The following is a 15,000-nucleotide window of genomic DNA, read 5'->3' as shown; positions in this document are numbered from 1 at the left end:
CCCTTGAGCAGACCTGGCACACAAAGTTTCTGGCTTCGTTTTCGTCTCGTCCAGAAATCTTGTCTTTAGTATCGTCATGATCCGTCGTGTGATAATTTGAAACATTGGAATTCATACTAGGAGGCTGTGGCTGTTGTTGTTGTTGATTATGTTGATGTTGTTGATGAGGAGGTTGTTGTTGCTGCTGATGTTGGTTATGTTGCTGCTGTTGCTGATGCAGTTGTTGCTGCTGGTGTAGATTACCACCATCATGAAAATAAGGAGATGTTGATTTACCATTCAGATCCTGGCCTGATATACAAGGAAATAAAAAGAAAAAAAAAATTATAGAATAACTCACTCAATCCTTGATATTTTTGCTACTTTCAAAATTGGAAAGAAATGTATTAAAAATGAGCAGGTTCATAGATGGTTTTATTCAACTACCATTAACATGTACAAACTAAAAACATTAGCTTTAATACTATGCCTATAATTTGTCTCTGAAAAATGTAATATACTACGGATATAGTCTGTGTTAGGGTTGAGTGAGTTAAAGAAATATAGCCTGTTATGAAACACTATGTCTCCCCCGAAGTCAGAAATAAAGGGGTCACTGCCTTATAACCCACTTTGTATGGAAAAGCCCACTGTGGGCTATAACCTTCTACTCATGGGGCAGTGTGGCCCAGCGGTACAATCTTTGCTGTACCTGAAAGGTACTGAGTTTGAATACTCGCTGCATTGTGTTTGCCTTGAGCAAGTCACCTCACCCTAGCTAAATCTGCGGTGCTGCATTGCACACTAGTCAAGTTATTCCAGTCTTTCCTTGGATTAGACCCTAAAGATAATTTTCCTGTGTGGGTCGAAAAAAGGAAATTTACGTTTCAGTTTTAGTTTACCCTTGTGTCAACAAAATTTGTATTATGTACTTGTTAAAAATCATATTTTCAACACGGGCAACCATCCAGAATTTCAAGTTTAACATTTGCTGAATGTATGGAGACTTATCAAGCTAGTAGAGGGAAGGAAAATCCTGCAATTCTTGTGACAATCATCTGAATGCGGTCTCACTGGCAGAGGGGTGTTTATCGTCTGCCATTGCGTTTGGGTTCAATAAACAGCTGATAATTTGACTGTTTAATTTACAAGAATTTAAGAAATTATAATGTTATAAGTTTTCGATTGCAATATGATCTACAATCTCAGCATGGGTTTAATTATTGTGTTCCAAGTCACGTTCTATCAGTAACCTTTGTCCCCTTGTCCAATTTCTCTTTTCCTTCTATATTTCTTTTGTTTACGTACACAACCTCTCTCTCTCTCTCTCTCTCTGTGTGTGTGTGTGTGTGTGTGTGTGTTTATATATAAGTTAGAACTCTTCTAATGTTTTCATCATATTCTCTATCAAATTTGCCATAAAATTGCCAAATTTCAATCTTTTAATCCACTTATTACGCAAGATACAACCAAAAGTAAAAAAAATGCCGAAAAAGCGTCCCATATTTTCGCGTTTTTTCCTCTTTGCGGGTCCTCCAAATAAATGACACCTTTGAAACTGCATAACTTGTTTATTTATGAATGGATTTTCAAAATTCAAAAACATTTTTACACAGTGGAGATAGGGCTTTAGACATTTTAGACAAAAATTTTCCTCAAAAAGAGGAAAAAAACATTTTTCATAGTCATTGCTAATTCAATGTCAGTGCCTAGGGCCTGCTGTATGTGGGAAATGGTGGTGCATTATATATGCCATCCATTATTAGCATTTTAATAAAAATAATAATAATAATAATAATAATAATAATAATAATAATAATAATAATAATAATAATAACAATAATAATAATAATAATAATAATAATAATAATAATAATAATAATAACAATAATAATGATGAAAATAAAAGTAATAATAATGATGATGATGATGATGATAACCAAGCACTCTCATTCCAAGACAAAGACAGAAAACAAGATAAAAGTTAAGCTGTAAATAAAACAGATCTTGGAAGACAGAAGACCCAACAAGTGGCCAACCTGCAGAGTATGGGAGAATAAAGGACACCAACCAGTTTTAAACGCCTTGGTAAATAAATAAATAAACAAATAAGTCATTAAAAAAAAAAAAAAAGAGCTTTTATATAGCCAGGGGTGAGAATGACTGGTCACAAAAAAGGAGGACATTTTTCATCGTGAAGATCATGACCCATCCATGTGACCATAACCTATAAATTTGAATTTCTCTAAAATTTACTGAAATGCGATCCAAAATTCGTCTCGCAGCAATTTCTGACTGGACTCGGTGGAATTTCAAAAGTTGAAAGTGTAATTACAACATTTGGTGGTTGTAGTATATATAAATATAATAAATGAACTTTTATATAGCGCAATATCCACTAAACGTGCTCAAAACGCTTTACAAAGGGCTCCCTGGCCTACAGTAACATTTAACATGTAGGACGGGACATGACGCCTGTTAGGCGATATTACAATTTTTTGGAGGGATAACACTGTTAACGGCCAGGTACTCTTTGTACACCTGAGTACGGTGAAAGAATGTGAGTAAAAAGCCTTCTCCAAGGACTCAACTATGCGCAGAGTGAAGCTCAAACCCAGGACCTTCCGATCCAAAAGCGAATGTCACACCACTAGACCTCATAGCCGCAAGTCAATTGATCAATCATAAATACGTAAATAAATAAATTTAAAACAAATAAATACACACAAAAATAAATAATATATAAATATTCAAAAAGTATAAATAAATAAATAAATTATTGAGTGGATACAAAAATAAAAGAAAAATATAATTCTTTTAAAAAATTGGGGAAACAATCCAAAAAAAAAAAAATCAAACAGGTCACCGTACCCATCCCAGATTGCGACATGGGGTTTTCCAGGCGTGTCATATCCCGTTCCTTTCTGTCACTGTCGTTGACTGGTGCAGGGGACGGGTGGAGGTTCTGAAATAGAAATCATGTATGTTGTATACGTTTCAGCTCTTTGGTGAAATTGGAAAAGGAAATGGTACTTCTACAAACCACCGTGTTAACCGCATTTGTCCATTTCTGTCACTATCACAAAGGAGGAGGTGAGGGGGTGGAGGTGCTGAAATGCAAGTGGTTTGTTTAAATCACTCAATCCTAAAGATTTCTGCTACTTTTCAAAGTTAGAAAAAAAATGTATTAAAAATGAGCATTTACATAGATAGTTTTATTCAACTACCATTAACATGTAAAAACTAAAAACATTAGCTTTGATACTACGCCTATAATTTGTCTCAGAAAAAATGTAATAAGTAGGCACGGGGTAAAAGTAACCCGGGTAAACTACGGATATAGTCGGTGTTAGGGTTGAGTGAGTTAAGTTATTTTAGCTCTTCTTCTTCTTCTTCGGATTCAGGCAGCCATCGCCTTCATGTTGACAATCAATGTTACTTTGGATTACAAATTAGTTAGACGGACAAGACGTTTTTGAAGGCTTCTATGTTGGGAGCGTAGACCGTTTCTTCTGGGAGGCTGTTCAGCTCATTTGTGGTTTTGAGGAAGGAAACTTGATTGTCTGTGAGATGTTTTTGAGGCTGGAATATTTTATGTTAGTGGCTGTGTTGTACGATCACTGTGTCGGCGGGTCGAAAGTTTAGCTTTTAGGCTGACATTTGGACAGGATTGAAATACATAATGGAACTACAAACTGTGAAGTAATCCATCTTTATCATTTTGGCACAGAGGAAGTATGGAGGTTCTGAAACACAAGTGTGACGTTTAATTATAGCTTTTTATAATTATTCCGACAACCAAAATGGGACCACAAACCATCTTGCTATCCACATTTATTCCTTTCTGTCACTGACAAAGGGGAGGAATGGGAGATCTGAAATACAACCGTATCTTTTTAAATAATTAATTTTAGCTTCAAAACCAAACTATGCAGTAGTAGTACAGTCCACTACGGATAATCGCAATGCCTTGGGATCAGCGGAAATGTTGCGATAAACCGAAGTTGAGTTTCCTGTCCGCGATTGCAACATTTTACACATATATATGCTAAACTCAAACAAATAGTTGTAAACAAAGTTCTTAGTCCACCACAGACATAGCAATTTGATTGAAACAAAAGCCATATGGCATCCCAAAAGAAGCTTTGGTGCAAGCCGACATCTTATTCAGATTTGATTCACATTCCCTCTTTTGTTCTCAACATTTGTAAGAGTCAAAAAGATTAGCCGTGAAGAGAGACAATAAACCTTTACCAAACTCGTTTGTCACAATGCAAATGATAACGCTCAGTCTCTCCTTACAACTGTCATTGTCTAGCTGTTGTAAAATCTATGCCCAGCCCCCTCACCCCCTATTAAATGACCACAGATGACATTACAAACAAATACTACAAAGCCACGCCCTCCTTTGTCTCAAATAGAGTGGTGACACGCTTCATTAGCATTAAATCCCGCTCACTCTCGATTTTTCAACCTGTCACAATTTCTTCCATGATGAAATTGAATCATGATATTTTGTTTGATTGATTTATTGAATTTACCACTTTTTAGGATGAAAATTTGTTGCAATTAACTGAAGTTTGTTGCAATTAACCAGTGACTTTTATAGAATCAATTCCGTTTCTTGGGAAATGTTGCCATTAACCGAGTTGCGATTATCCGGAGTGGACTGTAGTGCGAGATATGATGATGTAGTGGTGGTGGTTGTAGTAGTGGTAGTGACGATGATGTGGTGGTGGTGTAGTGGTAGTGGTAGTGATAATTATGTGGTGTTGGTGGTTGTAGTAGTAGTGGTTGTGATGATGATGGAGTGGTGATGGTTGTAGTAGTTGTGGTAGTGATGATATATGGTGATGGTGGTTGTAGTAGTAGTGGCAGTGAGGATGATGTGGTGGTTGGAAGGGGGGTGAAGGTACCCTTGGAACAAACTGACGGAAGTTGCCCGTAACCTGGAATTATTTGTCCATCCAGACTGGAGTTTTGGCATCACTACATTTTTAACATAAAACTAGCAACACTGCTGGTGGCATATTTGTGTGCGTCCCTGACATAATCAGTCGCATGGTGAAAATGTGTTTTTGCGGGCTTTTTTTTGGATTTTTTGAAAGCTCAATGTCTCCTGAGTATTTTAATCATTATTTGAAGCAAATCGGGTGATTTTTCATGAAGTTATCGTCATATGCATGGGCTAGGGTGTGAAACCCTAATTTTGAGAAAATCGCTTCCAAAGTTGACAAGTGTTGATATTAAGTATAATAATTACCTTCATAAAAAAATGTAAATCAAATATTTAGGAGTAGAATTCAATTAAAATATTTCATCAATATGTAGAAAAATGTTTGATTTAATGATCTATGATGAGAACTCATTTTACATAAAGATTGACCTCTTGACTAAAATTGTCAATATCTCTGTTCAAATATTTTCAAACATGCGATTGACTATCTCAAGGACGCCCACAATTTAAAGACCCTTCCCTACCTTTGTATTGTTTCCAATAGTATGAATACTCCTCTCTCCATGCCTGTCGTTTCCTTGTGCAAGTCTGGAATTGTCATGAAATGCCTCATTGGCGTACATCATCCGTGGAACGGGAAGGTTTTTGGTCTCTTCCATTTGTGTTGATTTTATGATGCGGCTGTTAACCCTGAGAATATGGATGGAGAAACAAAGAAGGAAGAAAATCTAAATATTAAATAAAACAATTAGATTGTCTGGACTGGAGAAAATTAAAATTCAAAAAAATAAATAAATACAAAGCTAAAAAGTTTAAAGAAATTAAAAAAAAAAAAAAAAGGAGCTAGAATTTGAGATGTACCACATATTTTCCTGTCCAACTCCAAACAAACCATGACGTTTTCCATATGGTTGATAGTACGGTGTAGTAAATGCTAATACTATTCTTATTTTTTGGCCATGTCAGTTCAGCCATGTCATGCGACTACGAGGTCTTGTGGTATGACACTCGTTTTCTGACCGAAAGGCCCTGGGTTCAAGCCTCGCTCGACGCATAGTGAAGTCCTCAGAAAAGTCATTAACCATTAACAGTGTTGTCTCTGTCCGAAGAAATTGTAATATCGCCTAACAGGTGTCATGTTTCGTTTTCAATGTTATGTGTTGCTGTTGGTCAGGGACCCTTTGTAAAGCGCTTTGAGCACAATGAGTGGATATTGCGCTCTATAAAGCCAAGAGTGCAGACTTCATGGCGACTACTTTGATGTTGTAGCAAATTTGCAATGAATTCAATAAAGTGCGGTGTTTACCATACAGCCATTTAGGAATTGAAAAATAATAATAATAATAATAATAATAATAATAATAATAATAATAATAATAATAATAATAATGATGATGATAATAATAATAATAATAACAAATAATAATAATAATAATAATAATAATAATAATAATAATAATAATAATAATAATAATATAATAATAATAATAATAATAATAATAATAGTCCTTCCGAGCCATAAGGCCCATGGTGCCGGAGTTTATCCGTTTCTATAGCATTAAACAGACAATAGCAATTGCTTGCTATCCTTTGGATAGGACGCTAGTCTATCGTCAAGCACTTTCCACCAGATCTAACAAATCCAGCTACCCAATCACTGCTGGGTGGATAGGAGGCTCAGAATAAAAAAAAATTCTACTTCACCTGGGATGGATCTTGGTCCCTTTGTGTGGAAGCGAGTGCTCTACCAACTAAGACCCCCAAAAATAAAATAAATTGATTTAAAAAAAAAAAAAAAAAAATTAATTGAGGAATGCAGTTTTTAGTTAGAAAAATCTGGTGTATTACAATTATCATTATCATATTATATTTTTGTAACTCAACAGTTCTTCATAATTCAGACGTGACAATGAACTTCAACCTATTGAAAAGATTTATCATAGTTTTAAAATTTTTTTAACACATTTTCTCATATTTTTTCACCAAATATCATATTTTCAACACCGGCAACCATCCAAAATTTCAAATTTAGCATTCACTAAATGTATGGAGACTTATCAAGCTAGTAGAGGGAAGGAAAATCCTGCAATTCCTGTGACAATCATCTGCATGACTTCTCAGATTCTCCTCTAGGTGGAAACGATATTTAATGACCTTCAACTTTTCCACTTTTATTAATTTTTTCCCCTTTTTTGTAAAAAACTTTGACTTTTTGCATTCAGCATATTTTAGTCAATTTTACCATTTCATCATTGGACCTCGATGCGTATCTTTTTTTTTTTTTAAATTGAAATCTATTGCAGGTCTGTGCTCATTAAATATTCATCCACTCAGTACACCTTACTGAAAATTTACAACCTTCTAACCCTAGAGCCAATGAAATGTGTACACTGATCATGGTCATGACATACGAAGCCTCTCCATTTTCACTCTTTTCGTTTAGTAAAAACAACAAAATGTTAAAATTCACAACTTAAAAGTTAGAAACATATTGAAAGTCTTTATAATATCATTAACCAGTTCATCGTTGCCATATTATGGAAAGACACACATATATTTAAATTTTGGCCATAAAACTCGTCCTTCAAATATCACATATATTGGACCTTGAAGCGTATTAAAATATGATAAATCATACTGGTTGGCAAGTCTGATAATTGGGTTAAAATTCAGAATAGGCAAGCAAAAAGAAAATATGTCAGTGGTTGTGTAAAATTCAATTTCTATGAAATTCAAGGAAATGGCAACTGAACAGAAACTTATTGAAAATCTCAAAAAGAGACACAAACTTTTTCTAAATTTTTTTTTCGTTCCCAGACGATGTTAATTGTTTTCCCTTTTGCTCTGATTTTATACTGAGCAGGAGTTTTTAAATTCATTTTTGAATTATTATTTCTCCGATAATCATCATTTTGCCTCGATGAATTTGTTTCTGAGCAATACATTTTCAATGTTATATAAGTTATATATTATAATCAGTATCAGTATCAGTGATGATAATGTCAATTTGTCAAAAAGAAAGAAAAGGTATCGGTCAAACTCAAACAAAATCATAATATACAAAATATCATAATTTCATATACCATATTAGTATAACATCGAGTGTACATCTATTCTTTAACTTTAATAGTTAAGTATAACATACTTTATGTAAATTTTGAATAAATTGTGCTCTCCTTAAGCATTTTTTTTTTAAATACCTTCTATTCAAGAGATTTAAAATTAAATTTTGGTCAAAAGGTCTGAAATCATTTATTTTTATTTTTACTTATTTTATCTTTGTCACTGTAGCCGAGTGGTTACGGATCTTACAAATAGACTCAAGTATCTTTAATAATTTAAAATTGTAAAGCCAAAAATATTAGAAGATAAACTAAGTTGAGCACCTCTTATAATTGTAACAGATTAATATCACATCTCTCTATAACCAGATAACATTTATAAAGTTAACATGAAGATTGACAGAAGAATAGTTGAGAGAGATATATATATATAGATAAGGGAAAGATAGAAAGAGAGAAACAGAAAGACAGATAGGGACAAAGAAAGAGTCAAGATTAAAAGAGAAGGAGAGAGAGAGAGAGAGAGAGAGAGAGAGAGAGAGAGAGAGAGAGAGAGAGAGAGAGAGAGAGAGTAGTTTAATTGATCATGGGGCATTTTTTCTTTTTTTTCTAATAAAAAAGGGGGAGGTTTTTATAATCATATTTTTTAACAGACCTATAACTGTACTATCACTCTTGACCTACTGACAAATAAAATCTAGACTCATTTACCCCCTCCCTGTCCCCCTTACTTTTCGACCATCAATTGCCTTCTTGTCTCACTTTTGACACCTGGTGCCAGTTTGTCTAGACTGATGCCATAAAAATGGGAGTGTCACCAAAATTCATGCAACTGACAAATTATCTCTGCCGTCTATCTGGAATAGAATAATGTATTTATTTTGTTTTGTTGGCTGAAGAAGGGTTTTGAGCCGGAAACGTTCTGTGTCTGGTATTTTGTTCTTTTTTGTTTTATTACTTTTTACAGTCCATGGCTTCTATCAGCCTAGTATCACTTTGGCTTGTAAAAGGATGGAAAAAATTATTACTATAAGATTTTGGAAATATTAAGAAACACTTTTCATTTATTAAAGCTTTATATACTTTTTTTTCTATAAATTCAATGTCGAGCACAGGTGTCGAAATATGACATGAGCCAAGATGGTGATTTTTTCACGGATCCACCACTTGACCTGAGCAGGAAAACGATTGACATGACAAACTCTGAGGAAAATTTCTAAGATAATCCCAAATCCCGAAATGCCGCAGAAAAACAAAGAAGATTATCATCATTGATAAATATATATACACATTATTTTTCTCTCTGACCATTTGATCGCCCTCTGAGTTTTTGGGTTTTTTGTTTTTTTTTAAATATATTTTTATTGGGGTCGTGGATAGCTTATACGTTAGAGTCACAATCATCCCAGCCAGGCAGAGTTGTCGTACCAGTAAGGTCGCTGGTTCGAGCTCCCATCACCGCTGCGCAGTTTATCTTTTGGCACTTTCTTACTCACTTCATTTCTTGATATATTTTTATTATGCACTTTATGAGGTCGGAGTGGGGATGAATATTACAATATTCTATAGAAAGGAACGAAAACAGAGTGAGAAAAAGATTTAAAAGAAATTTTCAAAATAAAAAAAATAGGGTTTGGGACATTTATCATTTGCAACACTCTGTTAAAAAAGGACCAAAAAAAAGTACCAGAACTACGATTCAAACACACAGCGTCAGTTCCGACAAGCCTTCTAATAGGCACTTTGATAACTCAAGTCCAGTGGCCGCCGATAGGCTCACTGTAAGGTGAAACTCGTTTTTTAGAACTTAATTTTTGACCCTTTACTGTGTTGGTCACCATGGCGTTATTTGTGAACCTATGTGACTAACTTTGTTATCATTATAAAGGGCACAAAACAAGCTTTCTAACGGTGTATTTCATTCTCAATTCCTGATTGTATTTCTCAGAAAACTTATGTAATAAAAATTTATAAATTTTTGAATTATAAGAACTTTAAAAATTATAGATACATTTTAATTATACTTCATACATCGATAGACAATTAATTGAAGAATATATCTGCCAAATTTCATCAGAATTGATACACTCGCTCATTATTTTATTTTTCCCACCACCAACCCTACTTTTTTTGGGACAAAAACCTCATATTTTTTTCCATTTTCATTTATCCTTAATTTTTTCCATACTTTCCATACATGAAAATGATTTATATGAAAATAAAGCTTATTTTCTGACCATTAAAATGATACCTACTCTAACACTTGCCATCTTTTTTTAATTGAAACAAAATTACTGAAAACAATAAGTGGGCCACGTTGACTGCAAGACTCAAAATTTCCAGATCGCCGCGAGATGCTGGTTTTGAGGCAGCGGTGAGATCACAGATTCTCTTTGTAGAGTTGACAAAAAATTTCAGTAGAAAAATATAAATAACTCTGGAACCATAGGTCGTAGAGAAACAAATAAGGTATCAAATTTTATGTTTTTTCAAGTCCCATCCCCCTGACTGAGTCAAATCAAGATATTTTGAGTTTGAAAATTTTATCAAAGTGCCTACTTCTAAGGCAGACGATGTAACCGTTCGGCCAAGACACGCACATGCATGTCGACGCATGGGTATTATATAGAAACCTACTATCCATTGACTGATTTATTGGTGGGTAATTTTATAATTTTTATACTTTAACTATTTCTATTTGCATTACGAAAGGTTCCATATTCTGGAATGTGGATAAAAAATGTTTAAAAGAGCAGAGTTTCAAAAAAGCATCCTTATTGATATTGCCAGATGAATGCGAAAGTTAAAAGTTGTAAAGGATGGCCAAATTTGATAATTTTGCTGTTTAACATTTTTAAACGTTATTTATAGCCTCTCAAAAATGGACCCACAGGTAAATTTGAGGGAGGCCTTCCAAAAGCTCCTACATCCCCAGTATTAATGTTATTGCAGGGGGTTTGGGAGGGGAGAGACTTTTTAAAATAATTTAGAAAGTCCCCCACCCCCCCCCCCCCTCCCAAACCCCCTACTAGTACTAGAATAGTAATACTGGACTGGGGATGTAGGAGCTTTCGGAAGGCCTCCCAAATTTGATTTTGACATGTTTTAAATATTAATATTAAGACAAAAGAGTATCTTCAATTGACCCAAGTTTGAATGTGAGGAAAATCAAAAGTGTGAGTGTGGAGTTTGGTCACCTCCCTTCTTTTGAATTTGGAAACAAATCTCTCTGGTTTGGATTTTTGGGGATAAAGTTAACGTATTTAGTTACAGTGTTTAATAAAATGCCAGTGCATCTGAATCTGAATAAAATCTGATCCTGAGTCATGAGAATGAGAATTGGTGATTGATTTCGATTGCATGCTGATGAATTGAATATTGACTATGACTATGAATATGAAGAATCCGCTTGTTCTGTCAAGATGTACTAATATGACGTTCTTCTCTATTTCAATTCTGTTTGTAAAATCATTTATATTAAGATCAGGAGTTATTAAGTTATTAGTCAGCTCAGCCTGAGTTTCAGCAGAAATAGAAAGACTTGGCAGGCAGACTCAAACTCAAACTCAAACTAAAAACGATCAAAACGTCACATCCAAAATTGCCATCTTGGGGACTTTGTTTTAAATTCCAGAGCTTCATACCACTTACCTTTACTCTAAACAAATAAAAAATCCAACTTTTGTGGCGATATAAGGCAGTAAATAACCAAATTTTGTCCAAAATTAATTGACTAACCTTTTTGTCACCAAACAATGGAAGTGTAAATCAAAGTTTTCTACCTTTTAGTTCTGGCAGTTTGTCACAAGTTTTTGAATGTCGTTAAATAAATGAATCAGCTCTGGGGTATTTTTATGAGTTCGATTTTTAAAAATATTTTAAAATTAATTATTATCATTTTTTTATTTTTCGGTTGTGTTTTCATTCAGAGACCATTTTATAATCTGTCAAAGACCCAGAATTGACTTTTGGATGTTTAAACACAAATGGACTCAACACCCGACTGTATTTTTACCAATCAAGTGGACACGCTCGTCCTCCGTACTTCTTCAGTTTCGAAGGTTTGTGATATTATAGTTCCTTCATAAGATTCGACATTGTGAAGAAGAGCATTTTGTATTTAATTTCCATTGGATCAGTGAGCCTATTATCCTTCTACCGGAGAAATACATTTTATTTTCAAAGTTACCATCGTATTCATGTTATGAAGTGCTTGAATATTCTAACGAAAGAGTGAAAATGGAGAGGCTTCGTATGGGAACAAAACAAAACAGAACAGAATATTCTGAGCGGATCACTATCCAATCTAACCATTCATTAAAAAAAAAAGTGTTCAACAACAGCTTCAAAAAAGAACAAAATTCCAAACACGTAACGTTTCGGGCTCATAAACCCTTCTTCAGCCAACAATGACAGAAAACATTTAAAAACACAAATAACAATACGTTTTAAATTTGTTTTCTGTTGTTATTATTTTGTTGGTTTTGTTGTTGTTGTTGTTGTTGTTGTTGTTGTTGTTGTTGTTGTTGTTGTTGTTGTTGGCTGAAGTGAAGTTTTTTTGGGTTTTTTTGTTTTTTTTTTTGTTTTCTTGGTTTTTTCTTTCTTTCTTTTTGTTGTTGTTTTTTATTTTGTTTACTTTTGGGTTGTTTTTTTTTTTTGTGTTTTTTTTTTTGTGGGAGAGGGGGTTGTTTTCATTTTGTTCGTTTGATTGCTTTGTGTGTGTGTATGTGTGTGTGTGTGTGTGTTTGAGTGTGCGTGTGTGTGTGTTTGTTATTATTTTTTTTCTCCTTTTTTTTCTTTTTTTTTTTTTGTTTTGTTTTGTTTTGTTTGTTTATTTTTTCATCATTTCAAAATCCTCAGATTTCCAAACTTATAGTTTTTTGCAAGCAACCAGACCCTTCGATTTGTTGACATTCCAACATCGTCGCGGCAAATCGACTAAGATCAAAGGGGCTTTCCATCGTCCAACATGTACCTACGCGCTGTGACAGAGAGCCTGAGGCCGCGAGACAACACAACATCTTGTGGAACGCTGTGTTGTGGGGAACGTTCAGTGTTCGGGGCAGCGACGTGGCTTAGCGGTATACGGTCTTTGCTTCGAACCCGAAAGGTACAATACTGAGTTCGATCACCCGCCGCTGCGCTGTGTGCAAGTTACCTCGCCCTAGCTCAGCTTTTTGCGGCAATGCACTGCGGCTGACGCCTGGGACATTCCAGTCTTCCTTTGGAATAGACCCTTGAGGCAAATCTCCCTCTGTAATAGGCTATTGGATGAATAAAGAGAATCTTATTTTATTTTATTTCATTTGGCATTTGCTTGTTTGTTTGTTTGTTTGTTTTTGTTTTTGTTTTTTGTTTTCTTTTTTTTGTTTTTGTTTTTTTTGTTTTTTGTTTATTTAATGCTGGTATACATTCCTTGAGCATGGGTCATCACGACTTTTGATTAGTTCGGATCAGGCTTTATAACATGTTTTAGTGTCAGCTGCTGTGATGCATTCATTGACGTAACCGACAATGTCGTCATAATGGTATTAATTTAATGATCGCCATTGTTTGTTTTCACAGCAGGCGCAGACTGTGGAATGAGGAAAAAACAAAACAAAACCAAAAAAAAACATAATCTGTGAAATTGGTTGACAACAACAACAAAAAAAAGAAAACAAAGAGAGAGAGAGAGAGAGAGAGAGAGAGAGAGAGAGAGAGAGAGAGAGAGAGAGAGGGAGAGGGAGAGGGAGAGAGAGAGGGAGAGAGAGAAAAAGAGATTGGGAGGGAGGGAGGGAGGGAGGGAGAGAGATAGAGAGACAGAAAGAGGATGAGCGAGAGAGAGAGAGAGAGAGAGAGAGAGTGAGAGAGAGAGAGACAGAGATAAAGTGAGAGAGAGTGAGGAAGAGAGAGAGAAAGAGAGTGAGTGAGAGAGAGAAAGAGATTGGGAGGGAGCAAGGGAGGGAGGGAGAGAGATAGAGAGACGGAAAGAGGAAGAGCGAGAGAGAGAGAGAGAGAGAGAGAGAAAGTGAGAGAGTGATGGAGAGAGAGAGAGAGAAGAGAGAGAGAGAGAGAGAGAGAGAGAGAGAGAGAGAAATTGAATGAGAGAGAAGAGAGAAATTCATTAATGAAAGATAGTTGAGTCCTCCTGAAGAGTGTGAAATAAAGATATATCACAATCGTTATATTATTATTATTATTATTATTATTATTATTATTATTATTATTATTATTATTATTATTATTAATTATTATTATTATTATTATTATTATTATTATTATTATTATTATCATTAGGAGGCCCAACACTGCGTCAAATCGACGCGTACATGCTGTTTACCTATTAGATAATCAAAGTTGTTCCTGGGCTATGTTTATAATTATCGGATTAGATGATGTTTATCTTTGGTTCGAGAATACAATACGTGTCCATTTCATCCACGATCCCATCACAATAGGATTCAGTAGTCTGATGTCACGCCACCCGGCAACGGCGGCCATCTTGGTTCTAAACAAAGAAAATCATTACTTTTTATTATTCATGCTGGCTAGAACTTTTCACATGTCTTGTAATCAGAATGTGTAAAAGTCAAAACATGATCAAATTTATGAGGTTTTTTTCCTCTGGATACGCTTTTATGCTCGCCGGGGAAAATATTTCATACGGGCGTCCGCCATTGTTCCGATAGTTTAGAGCCAGTGTTACTAAGTTACCATGCGTCATTAGGAAGGAAGTGACGTTACGACTGTTGAAGACTATTGGAGCGATCTATATTCCCTTTCTGTGTGTTCGAGGTCATTCGTCGCACTGCAAAATGTGCTCAAAGTGACCCACATTGTGAAAAGTGCTCACAGCTTTCGAATTATCTAACATCACGATTGGTCAATTTGTTCAGCTTGACACATGGGTATGTTTATATCTTTCATAAACAAAGCAGCGTGTTTACATTTTTAATGAAATATGCAATCTATGGACAGCAACAAATCATGTGATTGATGACCTGGTTGGACGAAAACATG

The 15,000-nt window shown here is 34.8% G+C and overlaps 1 protein-coding gene across 2 annotated transcripts in view; it reads right to left on the bottom strand.

The window, feature by feature from the left end:
- Window positions 1-11,763, bottom strand: part of LOC144959694 (uncharacterized) — a 12,475-nt gene extending 712 nt beyond the window's left edge. The window contains exons 1-4 of one of the 2 annotated variants that reach the window (XM_078892378.1): window positions 11,650-11,763; window positions 5,461-5,626; window positions 2,851-2,944; window positions 1-291 (exon numbers count right to left, since the gene is read on the bottom strand). The exon at window positions 1-291 is cut by the window's left edge and continues 712 nt beyond it. In XM_078892378.1, the coding sequence (XP_078748504.1) occupies window positions 1-291; window positions 2,851-2,944; window positions 5,461-5,595 (520 nt within the window). In that variant the 5' untranslated portion in view covers window positions 5,596-5,626; window positions 11,650-11,763. Of the gene's footprint in view, window positions 292-2,850; window positions 2,945-5,460; window positions 5,627-8,729; window positions 8,854-11,649 lie in introns of those variants that run through there. The other variant, XM_078892377.1, reaches the window with a different exon arrangement.
- Between the last annotated feature and the right edge of the window lie 3,237 nt (window positions 11,764-15,000).

Source organism: Berghia stephanieae, chromosome 14, assembly GCF_034508935.2.
Source record: "Berghia stephanieae isolate SIO BIC M18660-M18661 chromosome 14, UCSD_Bste_1.3, whole genome shotgun sequence".
Lineage (NCBI taxonomy): Eukaryota > Metazoa > Mollusca > Gastropoda > Nudibranchia > Aeolidiidae > Berghia > Berghia stephanieae.
This window is presented reverse-complemented; position numbering and strand designations above follow the sequence as displayed.